The 24,549-nt window shown below is 38.2% G+C and overlaps 1 protein-coding gene and 1 long non-coding RNA gene across 2 annotated transcripts; one reads left to right on the forward strand and one right to left on the reverse strand.

Moving 5' to 3' along the window:
• Window positions 1–1,649: 1,649 nt before the first annotated feature.
• Window positions 1,650–5,855, reverse strand: LOC138672130 (uncharacterized). The gene is made up of 3 exons (XR_011319596.1): window positions 5,704–5,855; window positions 3,332–3,802; window positions 1,650–1,893 (listed from the first exon to the last, which is right to left on the reverse strand). It is a non-coding gene; the product is annotated as an uncharacterized lncRNA (long non-coding RNA).
• Window positions 5,856–6,168: 313 nt separating this feature from the next.
• Window positions 6,169–24,482, forward strand: GRHL3 (grainyhead like transcription factor 3). The gene is made up of 16 exons (XM_069757131.1): window positions 6,169–6,445; window positions 13,577–13,763; window positions 14,082–14,143; window positions 14,656–14,989; window positions 15,085–15,164; window positions 15,489–15,642; window positions 16,472–16,583; window positions 16,723–16,817; window positions 18,222–18,380; window positions 18,557–18,632; window positions 18,840–18,973; window positions 19,723–19,754; window positions 19,900–19,988; window positions 20,406–20,491; window positions 21,174–21,238; window positions 23,460–24,482. Exons 1-16 carry the CDS (start codon window positions 6,429–6,431, stop codon window positions 23,572–23,574), a joined length of 1,797 nt encoding a protein of 598 aa, XP_069613232.1. The 5' UTR covers window positions 6,169–6,428; the 3' UTR covers window positions 23,575–24,482.
• The last annotated feature ends 67 nt before the right edge of the window (window positions 24,483–24,549 follow it).

Raw genomic sequence — 24,549 nt, forward strand, 5'->3', positions numbered from 1 at the left:
TCAATGGGTGCCTACTGCAGAAAATACAAGTAAGGACCACCCTAATGCGCACTCGGCCAGGCGTGAACATGTTTTCGCCTCTATCAGTGACTTATCTTCCAGATAAACAAAACAATCAGCGCTTTAGCTCAAACTACTTGATCCTGCTGTCCTTTTCGGGACATCATGCAAAATCCCAAAACCATTGTGACAGTCTGGGTATGGGAGTACTAGAATAGTACAGCCCCCGACAAACAAGTCCGCTCCACACAATACATATCAAAGGAGGAGAATAAGGAGCATATCATGGACAATATATAATTAAATCTTTATTAATACATAGAAATGATTAAAACACGATCAGTAATAAGTCACAGCGTATAAGTTCCAATGAAGGGCCGAAAGAGGACAGTCCCTCCAAAATACCCCTAAACATATGACAGGGAAAGTCCCGCTACATGGGTGTTGCTTTTGAATAGCTAGATTGACTTTACTGCTCTACCTGATACTTAGCAAAAAAAAAAGGAAGAAGCCAGCACTGCTTATGGTCAGAACGCAATAACTGAAGTGCAATTGCACATAAATTCTAACTGTATTTCAAATATGAGACATTTAGCAAACAATTGATCAATTCTTTGAGCTACCCCGCCACTTCACGGCAATCTCATAATGGGGCAGTCCTAATCTTCGTATTTTATTTACGTTGTGCCATTATGGCTTCCTGAATGTATAAAAAAAAAAAAAAAAAAGGACCACATTAAATGCGAACTGTACCTGGAGCTGGGTAGCTCAAAGAATTGATCAATTGTTTGCTAAATGTCTCATATTTGAAATACAGTTAGAATTTATGTGAAATTGCACTTCAGTTATTGCGTTCTGACCATAAGCAGTGCTGGCTTCTTCCCTCTTTTTTGCTCTACCTGATACTTACCTGTCTTGTATAGTGCTCCTGGTAAGCATATTGTGTGCTTTATCCATTATATGCAGGACTTTCCCTGTCATGTTTAGGGGTATTTTGGAGGGAATGTCCTCTTTCGGCCCTTCATTGGAACTTATACGCTGTGACTTATTACTGATCGTGTTTTAATCATTTCTATGTATTAATAAAGATTTAATTATATATTGTCCATGATATGCTCCTTATTCTCCTCCTTTGATATGTCCTTTTCGGGACCTAGAGCCCCCATACCCATTAGATGGTCCCAGTGAAATTATCAAGATCTGCTAATTAAAATCTAGTGCATATATAGATTTTAGGCCTCCTTCATATGTATTATTTTAAAGCTGTTTACAATTGGATACAGATTGTTTCCTTTTTTTCTTTTGTGCAAAACTCTGGCATTTTTAAAATCTTTTTTTTACTTACCTGAACGCATGTAATTGGGGCTAAAAATTATTTTTGCAGTTGGGCTTCAATAAAAGTTTTGCGCTGTTTGCCATCTATAGCCTCTGTATTACATTGCCTGTTGAATCTATATTTACCTCCATGACCAGCGCGCCGCTCCTCTGCTCCCAGCCCTATCTCCTACATTTGTTTTTGACATGCCCTATGAAGAAGCCCATATGAGAAATGCCATGAATAAAATCATACTCATTGCATGTTCTGTTTCTAAAATAAAAACACTTTCACCCAAAATGCCACAAACAAAAATGCTTTATATATGGTGCATTCTAAAACACTTGGCCGCAGTATTTGTCATCCAAAAAGCCTATAAAATTGTCAAGAAAAACGCTGCAAAGAAATGCAAATTGCTGTGTGAATCCAGTGTGAGACTGTATATGTAGTGTCACTTGCTCCCAGGGTCTCTGTATATAGACAGCAGGCTGTGTGTATCAGTAAACATGTATACACATCACATTGTTTGATGACCACTGTGTATACAAATCTTCCCGAGCAAAACAGAAATATAAGTTCTGAGGAAAAAGGAACAGAAAAATCGGTCAGGAGAATAGTCAGTACAACAAACTCACTGCAAGCCTGAGCTTGTGTGTCCTACAGAAACTCATCCTGCCCAAGATAACCCATCTGCTGGCTGACTCACAGACTCTGCCCTTCTCTATTGCATCAAGCACAGAGTACACCTTCTGCTCCTGTGCTACATTTATCACTTCACTTGCTTCTCACACTTTCTGTTCCCTATTACATCACACTATGTGAATTCACAGAATGACTCCATTCATACTCCAAGATTATTGTGACCAAGCATTCCTATGATACTCGTATCCCAATAACCTTGCAGATTATACAGGCTGCCGATTACCCAATGAAGAAGCAAAATGCTTGTTCATCAATTGAAATTATCTTTTGTGCTTCACAAAAGATCATTGTTCTCGGCAGCACATCATCCTGTCTAAATAAGACCTGTTCTGACGAGAGCAATGGCACCAAACTATCTATTACCGATCATTTGGTGTGCATAATTAAGAAAGGTCTGCCTGTGTAAACAGGTTATTAAACAACTGTCGATCAACAAGTTGTTGCTCAGCAGTTGTTTAGTGCCACATTAAAGGGGTTATCCACTATTACGACCAACCTTCCTTAAACTAAATGTTCAGCACCGATAAAATACTAATGCCTATACTCACCTCCTATGCTGACAACGTTCTGGTGGTTTCGGCACTCGCTCTCCTGGGGATGTGATGCGGTGTTCTGACACATGACGACGGAGCCCAATCAGCGCTGGCGTCACTGTCGCTGCCTTCACACAAACTGAACTGGACGTCCTCTTTATGATCAAGTTGTCCAAAGTCAGAGACAGAGACACCAGCGTTGATTGGGCACTGTGCATCATATGTCATTCCACCGCAACACAGCCCCAAGACCGTGAGTGCAGACACCATTGGAGCAGAGTCAGCACGGGAGGTGAGGCTTTATTCTCATTATTTTATCTGGGCTGAACATTTAGTTTAAGAAAGGGGTTGTCTTAATAGTGGACAACCCCTTTTAAGAGTCATTCAGGGTTTTTGATCTTTTTAAAAAAATAACATAAAATAGACCAGATTCAAAGTGGCAGAGTGGTTGACTGTTATAATGTATATTTAGAGCCAAGGACAGGATGGTGACATTTGTAGGGTTTTGTACACCATCCGATCCCCTTCTTTAACTTACAAGAGGCAGCCAAGAGTTTTCACGGGAGAAGTGTTCTGATCATGAAAAAATACAGGTCAGGAAAAATCTCACATTCTATGTTAATGATTCCCATTCAACCCTCGCTTAGCCCTACCTCCAAGGAAACCCTCACTACTTACAGTAAGCACTGAATAATCATATGCTTAAGGGCTGCATTTTTATAAGTAACTGAAATTACTGTGAAAAACCTTTTTGGAACAATCCTTAAAATTATGTTTTTACCTGATCGGAAGCGATGGTATGTCACTAAAATATGACGTCACCTTCTGATAGTGGAGTTTCAACAGTTGTGACCCTAACTATCATGGGATTATTGGTTTTACGTCAGTGGTTAAGTATTGCGTTCCTTCTCGAAATTTTCCTGGGAGATTCTCTTTCTCCTATCCTGTGTAGAGAACTTTATAGACATTGACTTGAATGTGGCTGTGTTACAGTTTCCTAATCCTAGTCTTTTTGTTTCCATGGTTCTTGGGATCACAAAAGTCAGTTCCCCACCAGTCTTAAAGTTGTATAACAATGGTCCAACCACTGTGTCTTCAATTTGAATGGAGAGGATGTCTCGCACGTGTGCTGTCACTTCATTCAATCCCCATGGGGCTGATATTAATATTTGATCATCTGGATTGGGAATAACTAGATTGCTTGAATATGATTGGTTAGTCGTTCATACAAATTGTCACTTCAAAGGAAATTCTAGAAGGGAAATCAGAATCCAAGAGGTTAAATGCAGCTTACGCAATCCTTCTTTTCCCTAATAGCAGTTGTGGTAGGACCTTACGGCACTACAGACAAGAGTTTTTATGCAGTTTTTACTAAAAATAAAGTATTTGTTCATCTTAAAATACTTTATTCCATTTCACCACTCCTCAGAATATTCCTTATGCAACCAGACATAGCGAGAAAGTGGCATTATATTACAGATTTTCCCTATTTCTGATGCTACTCTTCAGTCCAGCTAAGGTGCATTCATATCGGATATGAATGCATGTAATAAAAAAAGTAAAATAAAGCAAAGTAATAATTTTCCTGCTCTGACTACATCTATAGAACTTGTCTAAATCCAATGTTTTGCTGAGGCATCTTTTTCTTCAAAGGCAGCGTGGGTACGCCTGAGTTTAAAAGACGTCACCTGGCATATACCCTTAAGGTTAAAAAAAATGTGACAATAAGACTTGGCTACCCTAACAAGCGAATAAATCAAAGATATTACTTTTTACATGGTATTAAGAGATCAACTGTTCCTCACCATTTTCTGCATGCTCCAATTTTATGGACTAAGTGACAATTTTATGGATAAAGAGAACAAATTGGTAAGGTTTTACTTCATGCTGGGCAACGAGATCACCTTAATGATGACACAGATAATCTACTTACAGTGCACATTTAGGCTGTAACAATGCTGCTTGCTCTTAAAAGTAGTTAAGCAACCTACCAAGCCAGGGTACAGGACGTGAACAACACTCTTTTGGCCATTGACTTCTTCAGTGTGTTTTTCTGCAAATTTGCAACAAAAATACACTGAGAACAGAAAAATGTGCTAACTAATGGATGAACTGTCAGAGGGAGCACCATGTCACAGTATATTTATATATATTTTTATGGACCAGTTGAATACACATGGATCAATGCAACAATGCAAATAGAAACAGTCATGAAATAAAAAGCAAAACATGTTAATGCATGCTTATGGAACATAAAACAACCGGGTCATTGGGTCATTTTGTACTTGCATTCATTTTTGTTAATATTTGTTTAAATGAATTGGGGGGTGGCTCTCTGTTGTATTTTTGAGCATCAAACATTGATTAATTGAAATTTAAACGTCTATTTTGGAGAAATTCATTTATATTTTCAGTTTTATAAAAATCACCATTCTCTATTCATTTTGAACAAAACCAAATAAAAGAGCTGGATCATAAGTTGGTAAATGTGCAATATGTAAGAGCACATGCACACTGTGGGCATTTCACAGACAAAACCCAAGAAAAATAAACAAAATGAGTACCGTATATCCACTGTGGCAGGTAAATAGTAATAGTAAATGCAAAAAATATAGGGTGCTTAGTTATTACTATTTTGATTAAAAAAAATAGAATGAAAGCCATCCCACCGCAACAAGGTGTACCCTATTAGGACAGTCTTATCCTGTCTCTACTGTTAAAACCTTATCTGGAGTCAGCCAACCTCAACACAGATAAGGTCAGAGCATGAAAGGGGAGCAACTGTTCAGACACCTGCCCACGAAAAGCTATATAGATGAAATGCCTAGCTCAAAAAGGGGGGCCATGTCCTTGTTTGTACAGAGTACAAGAAACTACAGCAAAACCAAATAAATCAGCTGGATCATAAGTTGATATATGTGCAGTGTGCAAGAACATGTTTCTACTGTTGCTATTTCACAGGCAAAACCCAAGAAAAAACAAAATTAGCATATACCCTATAGTAAGTAAATATGCAAATAGTAATAATACATGTAAATAGCATAAGGTACTTAGTTAACACTACTTTGATCAAAGAAGCATGAAAGTCATCCCACCACGACAAGGTGCACCCATTGGGTCAGTCCTATCCTGTCTCTACTATAAAAACCTTACCTTGTGTCAGCCGACCTCAATGTAAATTATTTAAAAACATTAAGAAACCCATTGGGATGCTTCAGATCAAACCAAATGAATAAAGAATGGGATCTATGGACGTCATGTATAATATGATTATGTCACTATGGGAGAGAAAACTAACACTAATATCTAATCCCCCCTGCTGTAAAATCAATGCCACATTATTCAGCATCGCTAAACTTATTTCTGCCCAGTATTATAATGTGTAAGTAAACTGTAGGAATCTATGCCTGTTAGTTTAAGGTAAGCTTTCATAGATCACCAACTCAGAGAGTAAGTATTCGGCTGTTGCTAAATCTTTTTATTATTCAACCACAAGCCTACAGCGTGCAAAGACATGCCTGGAGTTTTGGTTAAGTTTCGCCTGAAGTCTGAGTTTCTTTAAGACTTTTTTTTATCTACCTGTGTTGGGGGAGGTGTTTGCTTAGCTATGGTTCATTCATATGTATCCTGGCTTCCAAAGAGTTAAGTACTGCACCTGCTGAGGTGTGCCTGTCTTAAGGCACCTGTTTCATCAGCCAATGAGATTCATCGCTGTACAAGAGCCCACCTGTCAAAGAAAATACCTGCACACAAATCCTGGAGCATAAATCCAACACTTCATTCTACAGGGGATGTCTAAGCCTTAGCACTATTAGATAGAAGAGAATCTAGAAGTCGTAAGAACTCGTATCATTGCTGCTGCTGAGCCTTGGGAGACAATGTCTAATGAACTCGAGTAAGTATTGTGCCTGACTTACTATATACACGTTTGTCTGTGTGTGTCTGTGTATATATATTTTGCTCATTTATATAGCACCATCATATTCCACAGCACTTTACAGACATTCTCATAACTACCCCCATTGGGGTTCACAATCTAAATTTCCCATTAGTATGTCTTTGGAGTGTGGGAAAAGAGAAAAAAAAAATATATATATATATATATTAAAAAAAAATATATATATATATATATATATACATATATACAGTGTAGATATATATATATATATATATATATATATATATATATATACATACACATCTCCTAATGTCCAATAATGTGACCTACTGATATAATATGTGAATTATATATATTGTGCTTTATTGCATACCCCTTTTATTTAACATTTTTGTTGTTTCATGTTGTTTGTTTTTGTTGTGGTAGTTTTGGCCTGTAGGCATAAATCAGGTATACAGTAGGAGAGAGTATTGAAAATGTGGAGGATAAATAGTATAATCGGAAATATCAGTAATATCTAATATGGCTTTCCTATATTTCTCAGTAAAGAAGAATTTTATTTTTTCGGTAGCTGGAGTTAAATGGTGTTTGTAAAATTGTTTTAGGCAAAAAAAATTATTGTTCCTCGTGTGCTTGAAATGACTTTGATTCACATATAGTCTACATATGGGCTTTTATAAGGAATAGATAACAGACACGGGGAGTTAAAAAAAATGGATTTTCGGATGTTCTTGCACTGTACGTGATGCCAGATGTGGAGCTGAGATGTAGCAGCTTATCGTTACGCGCAGTGAATGTTACATCCCAATGTATTTTTTATGGTTTTATATAGGCAAGCGAGTAAGTCTTCATCTAGGCACAAAGATGGCAGTACCATTCTGGAAAACGTCAAAATCTCCACTGCCACATGTGTAGCTGTAGTTACTCTGGACTGTCTGCTGTCACCTGGGACTGTATCAGAGAGCAGGAAAATCTAGTGGAAAAGCTGGAGGTCTAGTGATAGTATTGACCAAGTGATGTCCATGGCTGATAACACAGATTGCTCAAAGGATGACCTGCGTTTCAAAGAATTTTTATTTGCAGTTACTTGTACTCAACTGGAAATTTATTTGAATTCCAGCAATAAAAGAAATCCTAATAAAATAAAGAGAGCATAATCCATCTAATTGGAGCCTCTTAAAAGGACGCATGCAACAATTAAACTCTTTGGCGTGGCTCTTTTAGAGGGGAATTAACTTGTGTTTTTCCAAAATTTTCTGAACTTCAAGAGACAAAAAAAAGGGTTCTAGTAGGCAAATGTGTGGGTCCTTAAGACAAAAGAGTTTAGAAGGTGTGAGACAAGCTGGCACCAGGAATACAAAAGCTTGGGTGTCTCTGTTGTATGTTTCAGTCTTGGTGAAGGGAGTTTCACTCTAAACATCTTACAGATCCTATAACCTTTATTTTCATTATTATAAAGGTTGTGGTCATTCGCATATACTAAGGCTACGACAAAGCTTTGTGTAGTCTCATGCTAATAAAAGTAACGTCTCGAATCCCCTCTAAGGGGCTTTCATGTGCAATACATATAATTAGTCCCTTGTTGCTCTAATTGGTTTTATTGTGATGAAACACAGATCCCTTTTTGAATCAATGTGGCATTATACCACCATGACTGAATCACTTCACAGCGCTCACAGAAGGCCATAATTGGCCCCAGTTAATTCAATTGCTGCTTAGTGGTGTCACTTGGTATCAAACTATATGTCCTACTTTTTACATAGAAGTCCACTCACTTTATAGAGAAGACATCTGTATCTTCCTCCCAAATATATGATTTCCAGTTCAAAATAGTTCAGTATTTCAGATAAGACTGGGGCTTCGTGTCGCGTGACGGCAATGCGCTGAAAAGTCGCATCACAAAAACATTTGTGTAACTCATCGGCAACTGGCTGTAACCCCATTATTTAAGGCTACGTTCACATTAGCGTTTCGCTAATGTGCGTCGCTGTTGCGTCGGCGACGCAGCGGCGACGCACCCCTATATTTAACATGGGGGACGCGTGCGTTTTTTTGGTAGCGTTTTCCGACATGTGCGTCGTTTTCGACGCTAGCGTCGGACGCAAGAAAATGCAACAAGTTGCATTTTTCGTGCGTCCGATTTTCGTCAAAAAAACGACGCACGTGTCGCAAAACGCAGCGTTTTTGCGCGCGTTTTTGGTGCGTCGTGCGTTGCGTCGCCGTTGCGTCGCCGACGCACCGGCGCGCAACGCTAATGTGAACGTAGCCTTAGAGTTGCATATCATATGCCACTTGCATTAAAGTCTATGGCAAGTGTGTCATGTGTGACTTGTGCCCAACGACAGAAAATGCAACATATTTGCATTGAGCAAGGGGTTGGACACGATGACCATTGAGGACCCTTCCAACTATAACATTCTATGATTCTATGATATTTGGAAAAATATGCGACTGTGTAGCAGGTTGCAACATGACACCCTAGGAAATCATTCCATCTAATTGTGCAATGTGTTACTGCGATTTCAGTGTTGACGCGTCACCGTGTATCCCTAGCGTAAGATACATTGGGATTATGATAACTAAACTGGTATAATGTTATTTTATAGTACCATATGTCATTACGTTGGAGTGTTGGTGCCTGAGTGTGGATGCAGTCCATTCCATACTGTAGATAGAGAAAAAATGCCACAGCACATGCGCTACGTCTCCTGGAAATACCCTGTCTACGGCAATCCATTGCTTTCTGATGAAGGTCCGGAACATGGGACCGAAGCATCATATATATAGTAGTGTGGATTGTCTAAATAAAATGTTTTCACTATTTTACTGCTCAATCACTAAGTCCAAGCTTTTCTCTATCTACAAACTGGTATAATGATGGGAGTAACTAAACCAGCCTTCAGGTACCTCCAAAAGGTCTTGATTTTAACATAGCCCAATTGGAAAACACCTATTCCTGGTGCATTTATAATTATAATACAGTATATCTGCAATAGTGGGGAAATTCTGAAAATATGATGTGTTGGAGGACTGAAGTTGAGAAACATTAAAAGTTGAGAAATAAAACACAATTCAAGGTGTGTGGTATGTGGTATTAAAAAATCCACTTAACACATGGAAGTAGTCAATTTACTAAGGATAATTAGAAATCGATTTGAAATACAATAAATGAGTTGCAAGTCTGCATATATTTCATCATGGACTATTAGATCAAGGCAGGCAAGAGATAATATACTGCAGTAGTATAATAATAATAATCTTTATTTTTATATAGCGCAAACATATTCTGCAGCGCTTTACACACATTATCATCGCTGTCCCCAATGGGGCTCACAATCTAAATACCCTATCAGTATGTCTTTGGTATATCAGTATACCAATGCTTTGCACGTGAACTATTGACTAGACTATCAAATTAGTTCTCACTCATACCTTCATGATTGATGCAAAAAAATATACGTGGTGATGGCTTATTAAGAACCAAGACTGCGCTAGTCTATACTTGTATGGGTAGGAAATATACAAAAAACATGTAAATATGCAATCGGAGAAATAGATGAATTTTCCATTTCGTGAGAATAGTTATGCAGGTTATACTTGTCACATCACTGCACTTATGACTATACTGCACGCATTATGCTAGAGCTACATAGCGACTATACACCACACAGTAAAGGCCTTTTTAGATGAGCCAATAGTCAGCGAATGGGTGTTTGTAGGCATAAAAATCACTGTTATCAGCAGCGCATCACCATGTGTAAATAGGCCAATAAGGTGCACAAAGCTGTCATATTGGTGATCGTTCTGTCCTCAACATTGGTGGTCATCTATGTAATCTGACTGGTAAACGAGCAACAACAGCTTACACATTGCCAATTGGCATTTTTTATTAGCATTGACCACTATAAAAAAGTCATAAGTCTCTTGGGACTATGACTTGCTTGCAACCTGACTACAACTTGGTTGGGTTTCATTTTTACAGCCGAATCACAGCTAAGAGTTGGACAACAGCAAGTTGTAGACAACTAGTGCAAATTTTTGGTTGCTCAACTTCAGACTTGATGTCTCATGACCAAACTCACTGAGTAGCTCTAGCCTAGCCTACATATCACCTTAATCCAGAAATGAATGTTTGGTCAGCATACCATGACACCTGTCAAATCAGGCAAGTGCATGGACATAAATTGTTTCCCTAGTATCAAATAACCAGACCTACGTGAAAATTAAAAAGCAGCATCCCTTTAAAAGTTATTGCTCGATTGTTTTCTCATGTGTCACCATCTATTAAATTTACCCGTGGAGCCATATGTGATAAATATTTCTGCATGATTTAACATATGATATGACTCAACAATGACTAAGAAGCGTGAGCACCTGCCTAAACTAAATTTGATAGACTATGGAGGTTCGGAATAATAGAGGTCTTTATCTTGAGGGCTTCCTGGAATACAAGGTCTTCAGAAACATTCAAATAACCAGGAGGTAACTTGTTTAACAGATGTAAGGAGTAGATTGACAAGAAGTCATATAAACCAAAAATAGTGAGCCTCTTCTACTAGTAAGATTAGAGTAGCTACACTCAGCCCTGCATAAATGAACATTTCAGTTGCTTAGGCCTCTTTCACACTTCAGTTGTTTGGCGTCAGTCTAAAACCGCCATTTTCCTCAAATAACGGATCCATCATTTTTTTTGACGGATCCGCTATTTTTCCATAGACTTGCATTAGCGACGGATTGTGACGGATGGTCGTCCGTTCCATTCGCCATGCGACGGATCTGTCCAAATTTGGCGGACGTCATCTAGACATAGACGGATATTATAACGTTTTTTGTCAATGCCGAAATGGCGGATCGCGACGGATCCGTCGCGTCCGCCATTCCATAGAATGGCCGCCTATGGGCGACGGATCCGTCGCGACCGTCATTTCGGCGGATCCGTCGCCCCAATCCGCTTTTTCAATTGCGTATGCTCCAAAAAGAAGATACTTTTCCCAGACAACCCCCAAGTAACGGATCCGTCAAAAAAACGGATCCGTTAGAGCCGTTTTCTCAACAATTGTGACGGATCCGTCGAGCCGTCACTTATGTCGGAAGTGACTGACGCCAAACAACTGAAGTGTGAAAGAAGCCTTAGCCCACCTCCACAATTTTCTTGAGGGAACACACACCCTCAGCTCCTGGCCCACACCTTCAGTAGTCCATCAAACATTCAGTGACTTCATTGCCTGCCTTTATTGACACCAGCCACAAGTGTGATTGCTAACTCTTTCAAAAGGTACTGTCACACTAGACGATATCGCTAGCGATCCGTGACGTTGCAGCGTCCTCGCTAGCGATATCGTCCAGTGTGACAGGCAGCAGCGATCAGGCCCCTGCTGGGAGATCGCTGGTCGGGGAAGAAAGTCCAGAACTTTATTTCGTCGCTGGACTCCCTGTAGACATCGCTGAATCGGCGTGTGTGACACCGATTCAGCGATGTCTTCGCTGGTAACCAGGGTAAACATCGGGTAACTAAGCGCAGGGCCGCGCTTAGTAACCCGATGTTTACCCTGGTTACCATCCTAAAAGTAAAAAAAACAAACACTACATACTTACCTACAGCTGTCTGTCCCCGGCGCTGTGCTCTGCACTCCTCCTGCTCTGGCTGTGAGCGTCGGTCAGCCGGAAAGCAGAGCGGTGACGTCACCGCTCTGCTTTCTGGCTGCCCGGCGCTCACAGCCAGACCAGAGAAGCAGAGCGTCGAGGACAGACGGCTGTAGGTAAGTATGTAGTGTTTGTTTTTTTACTTTTTAGGATGGTAACCAGGGTAAACATCGGGTTACTAAGCGCGGCCCTGCGCTTAGTTACCCGATGTTTACCCTGGTTACCGGGGACCTCGGGATCGTTGGTCGCTGGAGAGCTGTCTGTGTGACAGCTCTCCAGCGACCAAACAGCGACGCTGCAGCGATCCGGATCGTTGTCGGTATCGCTGCAGCGTCGCTATGTGTGACGGTACCTTAACTGCATGTGACATAGGTTCCATACAATGACCTTTTGGCATCATGTTTATTTTAGATCCAGTGCTGGTCATTTAGTGGTGAATGGCATTACATTGCTCCCGAGTCTGACTCGAAATATGTTGAGGATATGATATGCGTTTATCTCCTAATCACAAGACAAAACAAATTATTGCCGCATAATCATACCTATTTACCCATTGTATGGCTTGGGTTTAATTCTCTGTGATGCAAGTGATTGGAATATTTATTATCAATAAAAGGTAATACAAGTGCTTATGGCTATGTTAATTTAACAGTATATACTTAGGTTTTTTTTTACTAAACTGTGAGCAGTGCAGTTGCCAGAGGGATGGACACAGGTGACCTTAGCATTGGTGTAACTTGGCGCAAGAGCCCAAGATTTGAGGAGGTCCACTTCCACCTCCTAATCAGCAAATAGCTTCACACACATAAACTGGTCAATTACAATAAACTATTGGACTGCTAAGGGCCCATACACGGTTCTTGCACAGGGGCCCTGTTCTGTCTGCTTCAACCCTCGCATAGTTATGCTGTATATTAAAGCTTATCGTGATTTCCAGATTTCCATGTTGGTTGAACCATAGGCATGTGTACAGAGTACATATTTATCCAATGCATTATGCTGGAGGGACTGAAAATAGTGTTTTCCTGGAAAACAAAGGGAGCAAGTTAGGAGTGGCAAAAAGTACAGAAATGACAGGCGAGAACAATCTATAAAACACATATGAAAAGAAGAATGATTGAAGATTGAAGCTAAGGCATTAAAATAACACAGGCAGGTGCCTTTCCACTTGGTTAAACTTGTAACCTCCCTAAGCAGAGCTGGCAGCCCTGAGCAACCTATGTTTGCTTTATCATAAAGGTTCAGCTTGTGGTCTGAAAGAAGGAGCATTAGTAACAATGCTAGCCTGTCACACTCATCAGCAAGTGTCTGACTTGAGGGTGTGTGGTAACCATATTCCCTTCCTACGGATCAGGTATAACAGAGACGTGAAGGCTCCATCGTGAGTGAAAGTGGTTAAGTAATGACATACAATTATATATTTTTCATAGTATGTATAATAACATATTTGTAATATTAACAATACTATTTGTCTCTTGTTATCAGTTATCGGCCAGTTATGCTACTACAGAACGATAACATAAACCTTCAAAAGTATCCCTACTCTAGTGAAGATGAAGCTTGGTCAAAGTACTTGGACAACCCTATGACAGCTGCTACCAAAGCAATGATGAGAGCAAATGGGGATGATGATGGAGTTGCTGCACTCAGTCTTCTCTATGATTATTACAGGGTAATTAGTTTAATTGCTCTTTTATATTCAGTGCTAACAATACCTGTTATCCTCTGGCTAGACTGAAAGGACATCCATGATTGAGATAGCATTTATGCTCTGTTACTTCCTATGCATATGTCTGAGACATGTCTAATCCATCTCTCGTCTGGTAGCGTTACTGATGCGTTTAGTTGTTTTTTAATCTAAAACATCTTCTACAGCAGAGCTATTTAATGGTTAATATTCATAGGTAGTAGTGTTTTTACATCATGAGTGTGGAATATTTAGTACATGAAGGCATTGGTATCATATACTTCTCATTACTTTATTTCCTAGGTACCAAGAGAAAAAAGAATAATTTCACCCAGTTCAACAGAACGTTGTGAACAAGTAAAAAGGTGAGGCTAAATAATAATAATTATAATAATTAGCTTGAGAGTAACATCATTTACATACATTAATGTGAATTCTCAGAAGTTGTGACTCATATTTGTCTCAAACGCACTAAAAAGTCATCACAAACTCAGTTTCGAGACAAGAACAAGTTTTAAGAATATTTCTTAGTGATAGCACTTTTAGTATAGTAGTTGGAGATGAGCGGATCACTTTATGCAACTTCGATCCATGGTCCATGGTTGTAGCTTCTGGCCAAGGACAGGAGCTGTGCGAAGGATTCGTGGCTCGGCTTAGGACTAGCCAGCTGGTGACACATCACATGTGCACCTCAAGATGCTAAATGATGTCATGCCAGGCTGGCAAATCAAATGTTGTGCTGGGGAACTCGGAAGCTCAGGATATCAGTGCAGCTCCTGTCCATGACTAGAGACTATTGACCCGGACCATGGGCAAACTATTTATAAGTATCTTATAACATTAAAGCTTGATTTTATATTTTTCTTATTCTCTGTAGGAACTGCATTGAATATGATTCAGACATTTCATCTTTTGAAAATTCCACACAGCTTCTGAAATTTCTAACTGACAGTTCATCCTCTGCTCAAGAATATTCAGAAATGAACAAAAAGAACAGCTATCTAACGTTGGACTGTCTCATTAACCCAAACAAACTGACTGTATCAGCAAATAGCAGCAAACTAGCCAGCAACACACATGATGATTTTATGACTACACCATGTGACGTGTATGAAAAGAATCCATTGAACACTCTCTTTGAGCCGCTACATGTACAACAACCTCAACAGAGATGGCAACCAGACAGCACCTTCAAAGAGGACTCACCGGAGGTACATATAATATAAGTTCGTTATAGAACTATATATAACAAATATAAAAGTCTACATCTGCTCTATACAAAATTCTTTCTTTTTGTCATTTCTAGCCTCTTATGTTCAGTGACATTCTTAGAAGTCAAACAGAGTCCACCTGCTCTGAAGACTACCTACCTGGAGAAGCAAATCAGTAAGTCTCATGAGTTTTGGAATACCACCAATCTACATTACAACTAAATGCCATCTGGACAACTATTTTGTGGACTTTGTCTATATTCTACAGAGCACCAGCTGTAAGAACTAATCATTGGGCCCACAGTTAGGTGACTTACGTTCCAATCAATTTCATAAGTCCAGTTGGTTGGAGTATGGCCACCAGCCATCTGTCAATAAGAAGCATACATTGACTGCTCACATTTTAAAAAAAAACCTTCTGTTTACCCTTTATGTCTTCATAATGCTTAAGAAATGGACATCTTGATTGAATGTATGAACACTTGTGTTATTTTTGCAGTGACTTTGAGTACACACTGGAATCCCCCAAAGCGATTCATGTGAAGTCTGGAGATTCTCCAATGGCATATCTCAACAAAGGTCAATTTTACCCTGTCAACCTGAGAATGAAAGACACCAGGAAATGTTTGCAGTTGTCTTCCAATAAAGTCAAGGTATGCCTCAAGATCAAATTTGGGTTAGTGTCTGTTATCAATTCAGTATTTAATAGATTTCACAATTAAAGATGCTAAACACTGCAAATACTAATGTTCATCTGGGAATATGTGAGGTGGTATACTAGGAGTCTAAACTCTTCAAGCAAATATATTAATATTTGGGTAGAAATATAGCGGACATTGACAAATAGGACCACACAATAAACAAACTCAGGGACAAAAAAGACATTATGGAATAGAACAAATGCATCTATTTCTGAAAGTCTAGTAAATGACATGAGTCATTGAGAATACAAGCTTTATTCTCCAAGGCAAACAGAGTGAGTCCACAAGTGGCGTTTACATACACAGACGTGTCTCCCCTGACAAACTACCTGCTTTTCAGCCTCTGTAAAAACCCCTTTTAGATGTTAAAACAATCTATAAAGAAAGACTAATGAATATCAATCGCTACTTATACATACCTAGCAAACTATGCATATGTGGGCTATGACAACACATTCAGAATTTCAGCTCATGATAAACCTAGTCTCCTATAAAATGTTCTTTTTTTTCTCTTCATTAACATGCCGATGAAAGCCAGGAAGGGGATTGTAGGCGACTTCTTGAGCACTTAGGAATTTGAAAAGCATACAAATGTATAACTCGGCTTACATGTACTTTACAAATATAGTAGAAAACACTAAGTAAATCCACCGACGCACAGTAAATTTTTCAAAACATACCCCTCCACCTTCCAAAAGGGTTAGTTAGTCACAGAAATAACATGGTTTATTTAGATCACATGGTTTGTTGTGTAGCTAACAACATATCCCTTTTTTATTAGAGTGTTGTAATGATTGTGTTTGACAATGAGAAGAACCCAGAAGAACAGCTAAAACGTTGGAAGCATTGGCATTCTAGGCAGCCAACGGCTAAGCAGAGGGTTATAGATGTTGGTAAGTTAATCTAATATTTTGTAACATTATATATACTTTCTGATTAAAATACCTCCAAATGTATTGGATTAATGATACTAGATATAGTTTGGATGTATGGGATTGACATATGATATCTATTACATGTTATTCCTTTCAGCTGACTACAAAGAAAACTGCAACACTGTAGAGAATATTGAAGAAGTAGCATACAACGCTCTGTCCTTTGTGTGGAACATTAATGAAGAAGCTAAGGTACAGTTATGGTTTTATTTATAGCAGAACCATTAGCAGCATGAAAGTTTGAAGAAAAATATCCACTGTTTTGTAAAATAAGTGTAAAGCAAACTCATGGAAGGCCTAAACGCATTCTATCAAAATTTTTGATGATGGTACTGAGTGTATATCATAGACATAGTAAATTAAAATGTTTTTTATCAATTAAGGAGACACCAATGGTGCTAATTCATTTTTTGTACACGTTTATAGAGCACTATTAATTCCACAGGGCTTTACAGACATCATCAATGACCCCATTGAGGCTCACAATCTAAATTCCCTATCAGTATGTCTATGGAGTGAGGGCATAAAACCACACAAACATGGGGACAACATACAAACCTCTTGCAGATATTGCTCTTGACAGGATTTGAACCCAGGACCCCTGCCTCGCATAGCTTCAGCGCTAACCACTAAGCCACCGTTCTACCCATGGTGCATGAAAGTCTGATGATGGTCAAGCCTTTGACCATAATAGACCAACTATAAAGCCTTCAAAAACACTGTTAATACCTAACATTATCAATATGTCACCCGGATCAAAAGTGGCTAGCCTTTGCTGTTATTTTCTTATTCTATTTTCACTGCTCCACTAGGTATTGCATTTTTATGCATTTTTTATTAAGTGCTAATTTTTATTGTCTTTATAAAGGGTTCATTGCTCACAGAGCTGACGTATGCAGTGCCGCCTGGAGGATGCAATGAGTGACGCCCACTTTGTAAAGACCATAAAAAGGCCCATATCTATGAAACTGTATAGTGGATTTTAATAAAATCGAGAAACTGATTACTTAGGGGGGCAACAGGAATTTTAAAAAAGAGAAAAAGCTAACCACTTTTGAGGTCCTCTTTAAGCCTAACGAATTTCCAAAATAAAATGCATTTTTATTCAACCCATCTGGATAAATGTAGGATTCATGCATCACTGACTTGCACTTTCAACATTAGTATACTGTTTGTCTTAGGAAAGTTGTTGTTGTTGGTTCACTTACTCTGAAGTTAAGGTAAAGAGACAGTTACTTGGCGATGAAAAAAGATCAGTGAAAACCGTTTTTGATACAATCTTTGTTCCCACGGTGGGGAGAGGTTCTCTCTGGGTGGGTTTGCTGCCTCAGGGAAAGAGAATTGTTAGGATTCGTCAGGATTATCTCTTAGGGTGGAAACAGTTGGAAACATTGGCATATGCACAGGTGAATTGACTGTGTTTAGCACGTCTTAGCAACAAGGCAGGAGTAATTCCTGGGCTATCATGTCTGGAAATAGTGATGCAGAACTATATATTTGGCTACCAAAAATCTAAGACATGAAGAATAAATGATAACATTAATATATAAATCTTTATTAAATTGAATTAACATGTCAATTCATGCTTGCTTTCAGATATTTATTGGCATCAATTGTCTAAGTACAGACTTCTCATCTCAGAAGGGAGTCAAGGGCGTGCCTCTAAACCTCCAGATTGACACTTATGACTACGACACTGGAGTGAAGAGACTCGTTCACCGGGCTGTCTGCCAGATCAAAATATTCTGCGATAAGGTATGACTAGCAGCAAATGAAGCCTATAATAGTAGTTATGTTCACGAGTATGGTATGTAAATAGTATGATGATCTGTCTACCAGAATTAGAAATATAATTTGGTGACCTCTGTAAGAATAAATGCTAATGTTTCACAGTTCTGCGAAAAGGTAATTCCTACTCCTTGATTTTTCAGGGGGCTGAACGAAAGATGCGGGATGAGGAGCGGAAGCAGTTTAGAAGGAAAGGAAAGGGTGTAGAGGCAAACAAAGGTATATACGGTACAAATAAAAAATCTTTAAATTTAAATTTCTATTGTGATAGGTTTAGTAGTGTTCTGTGAGAACCCGATGTATGGAAACATAATAAATATACAGTTTTTAGTAATCCAACAATTTAAGGATAACTAATAAATGAGACAGCGATGATATTGCCATATGAGCCATGCTGTCATACTAATCAATGCCTTAATTTTATAGACATTAAAACAAATGTGCTCCCTGGATATAGAGGGACGGATACGACATATTTCAGACCGGTGACGGATTTGGAAAGCCACCCAGTCTTGTTCATTCCAAATGTTCACTTTTCCAATCTTCAAAGATGTGGAATTGTAAGTATCTTTTTGTGTCAAAAATATATTTTTTTGTATAGGTATCAGAGATGTAGCTATAATTTTAGGCACTCCCATCAGACAAGTTGCTTGAGGAGCACTCTGTACATAAATATTAGAAATTAACTATGGCCTGGTACAAGATACAGATTTTGAGTAAAAGATCTAGGAACATGTTACACCTGATATTACTATTAGAAAGAACCCATTGGGGTTCAGAATCTAAATTCCCTATCAGTATATCTTTAGAGTGTGGGAGGAAACCCACACAGGCACACCGAGAACATAGAAACTTGTAATTGTTGTCCTTGGTGGGATCTGAACCCACGGCCCCAGCGCTGCAAAACAACAGGTAAAACCATTGAGCCTCTGTTTTGCCTGATAGGGATTGTTTAAAAGATGTTGTTATACTAGTAATATCTATATAAATGTTACCAGTGTCATGAATTCAGCCATGACAGAAGGTTTTCTCAATTATGGTAGTTTTCGTCCGTTCTTCTATGTTATGTTTAGAATGTCGACCACTTGTTTTAAACCATCTTCCAAGTCAATAGCAGCCACAGGAATTCAACAAGACAAACACATCTTTCAATGTAGGATTTAGCTAGGGGAGTTATGGACAAAACACAATGGCTGCCCTTTTAAACACAGACAGCATGGAAGCACTAGAGAATGTGTTATAATTCTCAGATTATTTCAGCATTTTCATGATGGAGTCTTGACACATTTTCTTCATCTATTGACCACAGGTTCTTCCCACTGTTACAGATAATAATGACAGGTAAGGAATTCTTCATCTGATGCCACTTTTCCTGTCAATTTATAATAATTCTAAGACTCTTTATAAATTATAAAGTGTAACTATTAGAGTTATTGATACCTGAGAAGTAGCTAAAGTATAACTCCTGTTGACTTGTCTTTTACAGGTTAGCATTGAAGAGAAGTTGTCCATCATTCACAGATGCTTTTGATGTACCACCTTCCAAGCAGCAGGCAACAGAAGACTCTCAAAGAGGTATTTATTTTTTAGACCAAAGACATAAAATAATTTTTCGTCCTTGCTAACATAAAGATCCTAAAGTTATGGATTGAAAATCGTTGAGGATTTCACCCCTGGTTCCTCACTTGACAGGAGAGGCAATGTTTATTCAGAGGGGCTGATCCATATGTGTAATTGTGTCCAGTACTGGTGATCAATGATGCCCGAATTAGGACCCTTACCAATAACGGATTAAGGGGGCCATCATTGGATGATCAAAGAAATATATGTATATAATATATTACATTTTAGTATATTTTTTCTCTTTATTTTCTATAAAGAATACATGCTCGAATAGCAATTTACAGTATCCTAACTGCAGTAAATTGATATGAAGATCACAAAATTGCCTTCTTTTGTAGTTTATTGTATTTGTTTATGTTTTATGTGTAGTGTTATTATATGTACGAAGGGAAACAGAAGAAGTTTTTGATGCCCTTATGTTGAAAACGCCAGATCTCCCAGGTTTACGGAGAGCGGTAAGTGTACTTTTTTTTACTGTGAAACAACACCGTGAGCACAGCTACTAAGTGGTGCTATAGTTAGGCTCCCACGCCATATACTAAATCAACATAGAAATTAACACTCAACTTGGGATGCTTGAACAGAAGAATTTTATTTTGCAGTATACTCAAAACGTTTCGGTTCAACATGAACCTTCTTCAGTTACGTATACGGAATACATATGATGAATGTCCCCGGAAGTCAGCGGGCCAGAATAAATCTATGAAGGAGAGATGCAGTCGTGATATGCGGAGAGAAGTACTGTAGGAGAGTCGGGTAAAGGCATGTATACCGCCAGACGCGGAGTCCACCGCTTGTCCACTTCATAGATTTATTCTGGCCCGCTGACTTCCGGGCACATGTTCATGTTGAACCGAAATGTTTTGAGTATACTGCAAAATAAAATTCTTCTGTTCAGGCATCCCAAGTTGAGTGCTCAGTTCTATGTTGATTTACTTTTTTTTACTGACATTAAATAGAGATCTTGAAGACTACCTGGTAGCCTTGGTCTTGTCTTAAATTCATTTTGACTTTTACTATTACTTTATTAAGCAAACAAATTAAATCCTGTCCCTTATCCTACAACATCCATAGACTATTTTACCGATTTAAGAAAGAACTGTCACATTAACAGCTGAAATACTGACATTTTTACAGATCTCAGAAAAGTACGGTGTACCAGAAGACAGGATTTCCAGGGTCTACAAGAAATGTAAACGAGGGTAAGACTTTTTTTTTCTTTCATCGCATTTGTCATACTTGTACAGACATATTGGCTTCCTATTAGAAAGCAGTATTCTTTTCTCACTAGAACTACTCTGTAATTGTCAGCTTAGACTTTGCAAACAGATAAGGGCAGGTAGAAACAAGCAAACTTTAATAAGGAAACTTTATATAAACTGAAATACTGTATTGCCAATGTTTTTGGCAGATGAGATAGATGTGTTTGAAAATCAAAGGTTATGTTTGAGTCAGGTGGAGTTTTAAGAATGTTTAACCCATAAAAAGCTCATATCGTACTGGCAAGTATAGTACTGTCTTTGAGAACGTCATTCCTTCTGCAATATATTAACTTAGTGGCTTCTTGTAAATGTGCACTAAAAGGGGACAAATACATTTATTTCTGTGTAGTTATTATATAGGTACTAAACTAATAAAAATATTATATGTTTGTTTGATATGTTAACAAGCTTGGACCCAGATATCATTTCTTATGTTACATAGAAAGATGTAGAGAAATATGAATATCCAGGAAAGCAAAGGTTAACTACCAAAATTGCAACACCAGGAAGTAAAGAATTCTTAAAAATATGAACGTTTGTTAAAGACAGAAAGATATAATCGAGTTGCAAGCCCTGCTGACTTTGTAAGAACAGCTAAGGCAATGTTGTTACTGGCCACCAGCCAAGGGTCTGCTTCCCAATAGTATGAGATTGACAAATGAAATGAAGTAGTTTGCTCCTTATGTTACACAATCGGCTTCACGAGAAAAGTCACGCATCCTAAAGATATCTTGAAGACATGAAATTCTTCTAGGCAGCCTTAGCGATAACTTAAAGAAGAGATGTAATCGGTCAAAAGTGGCCAGTTTTTGCTCTTATTTTATTCCCTCTGTTTCCTTGAATCTTCAGGGTTTTGCTTTTTGTTTTTTAGATGTTGTTTTTCTTTTTAAAGCTGCCATAAGGTTTTAGTGATATAAGCCTTTTTTATTTAGTCATATTTTGTATGATTTTTACCAAGGGGACATTACTCCTAGAATTCTTTGGGATCGTGTCCCAACTGTTAAACTGCTCTGTATTATTATCTGGGAGCAATGACCCCTTAGTAAAGACCATAAAAATTACTACTATATAAAAGGCCCACATCTCTGTATCAACTCTATGACTGATTTAAAAACAAAACAAAACACTGATTTGCATGAGAATCTGCCTCAAGAGCTTATTTTTAATAAAGCCTGGAAAGCTCATTTATACAAGAAAACCTTGGCTTTCTCTTGAATAAGACATTACTATGACCTGCTTGCTCATGTAGACAGCTTAAGAGGGTTGACCATACTGACAGATGTCTTTAAATACTATTGGTCTTCTTGTATTGGCGAAAGAAATTTGTTAGACCCCTGAAAGGGAATCTGTAACAACATTTGACTTATCTAAACTATTAATACGGGCAAACACAATATAGAATGATGAAAAACTGTTATCCATGTATGCCTCATATCAGATGCCTGGTTGATATATCATCTTCTATCACTTTATGTAAATGACCTCTTCAATGCTATGAGGAAAACAACTCTGCCTCCAAAGCTTATTTTACATGAAGGGGGAGTTACCAGTGCGATGTGTAATGGACACTCTCTGCTCTCCTGATTTCAATGCAGAGCTGTGTGTGATTATAACTGACACATATGCTGGTTCCTCTCAGCTTCAGCAGCTTCCAGCTCACAGGCAGACATGAGTATAATATTGTTGCAAAATAGCAGAGCTCAAAGAGAGGCAAAAATGTGTTTCCAAGAAGACACATTTAATTTCTCCTGTTATGTGTTAGTTACTGGTCTCACACTGGTAACTTCCCCTTCATGTAAAATAAGTTCTGGGGCAGGGTTATCTTCCAGACAACATCCTCCCCATAGCGTGGAAGAGGCCATTTATATAAAGTGATAGAAGATTATTTATAAACAAGACATCTGATATGAGACATACAGGTAGGACTCTTTTCAGCAATCTATAACCTGTATGCCAATATTAATAGTTTAGATAGGCCAAATGTGGTGACAGATTACCTTTAAGCCCTGCTGCGACTGCAACCTCTGCACTCACAATAGTTATGTCCCTTATTAAATCTTCTGTGGTTTAATTATTTTTATGTTTTAGATGTTACATTACTATGACAATTGTTATCACTATTAGAATTTTTAAATAATTTATTGATGTTTTTCTCCTTTAGAATCCTGGTGAACATGGACAATAACATCATCCAGCATTATAGCAACCATATGGCTTTCCTGTTTGACTTAACAGACATAAATGGGAATTTTCAAGTTACGCTTAAAGAGTTATAACATTCTTTTTGGACACTCATTAAAGACTTGTGAGCCAAGGGATAAGAACTCAGCAAATCCAACCTCAAAACATTGCTCAATGCTTGCACTTGACCCAAGTGAGCAGTGCATCATACCACCAAGTATTGTGAAGCTAGCGCTTCTTGGAAACATTGACATGGGACTTCTGTGTCACAAAAGACCGTGTCATGACATTAGACTTTGTAAAATATGGAAATATTGATTTATGGTATCCATAACTCTGGTGGATTTAAGACAACTGAATGGACATTGGCCACATGTGCACCCAGATTGAGAATGGAGATGGATGCTTATTTTAGATGATGCATGATGAAAAGAAAGTTTTAAGTAACTGCCAAGTCTCTGGCATTACTGTGGTGTGGTCTTTTAACTCTTTACAACATACTGTATGCCTGCTTGGGTAGCAGATATCATTTACATCTATATGCTGCGTTTATACAAGCCACCAGCGATACTCCAATATTTGTGCATACTCAATACTGTGGGGTCACATACTAATATGACACCACACTGCTGCTTATGCACAAGTCTGGAAGCTCATCAGTTTGTTACATTAGTCTACATTTTGCCTTGCTGCTGATATTAATATTATTACATTTTTACCACTTTTATATGCTAAACAGCTGCCAGTTTTGTCTTAAATGGCCTTCAAATATCAAAAAAAAAATTCTGTTTTATACATTTCTTATTGCTGGTTTATATTGTTTTTACAAGACTATATATGTATATATTTGCTGTTTTATGTTATTTGTATTTTAAGATGCACAAATGCATTTTTACCATTTCAACACCATGTCTTATCACATTTCTCTGTCTTTGTATATTTGTTCTAGTTATGTTATAACTTAGATTTAGATAAAAGGGCAAATAAAAATGCCTTGAAAGTAGTGTCATTTAACATATGTGTCCACGAACAACATGAAGATACCAAAAAAATGTCACGGTTCTGTCTAT

Source organism: Ranitomeya imitator, chromosome 3 (genome assembly GCF_032444005.1).
Source record: "Ranitomeya imitator isolate aRanImi1 chromosome 3, aRanImi1.pri, whole genome shotgun sequence".
Classification (NCBI taxonomy): domain Eukaryota; kingdom Metazoa; phylum Chordata; class Amphibia; order Anura; family Dendrobatidae; genus Ranitomeya; species Ranitomeya imitator.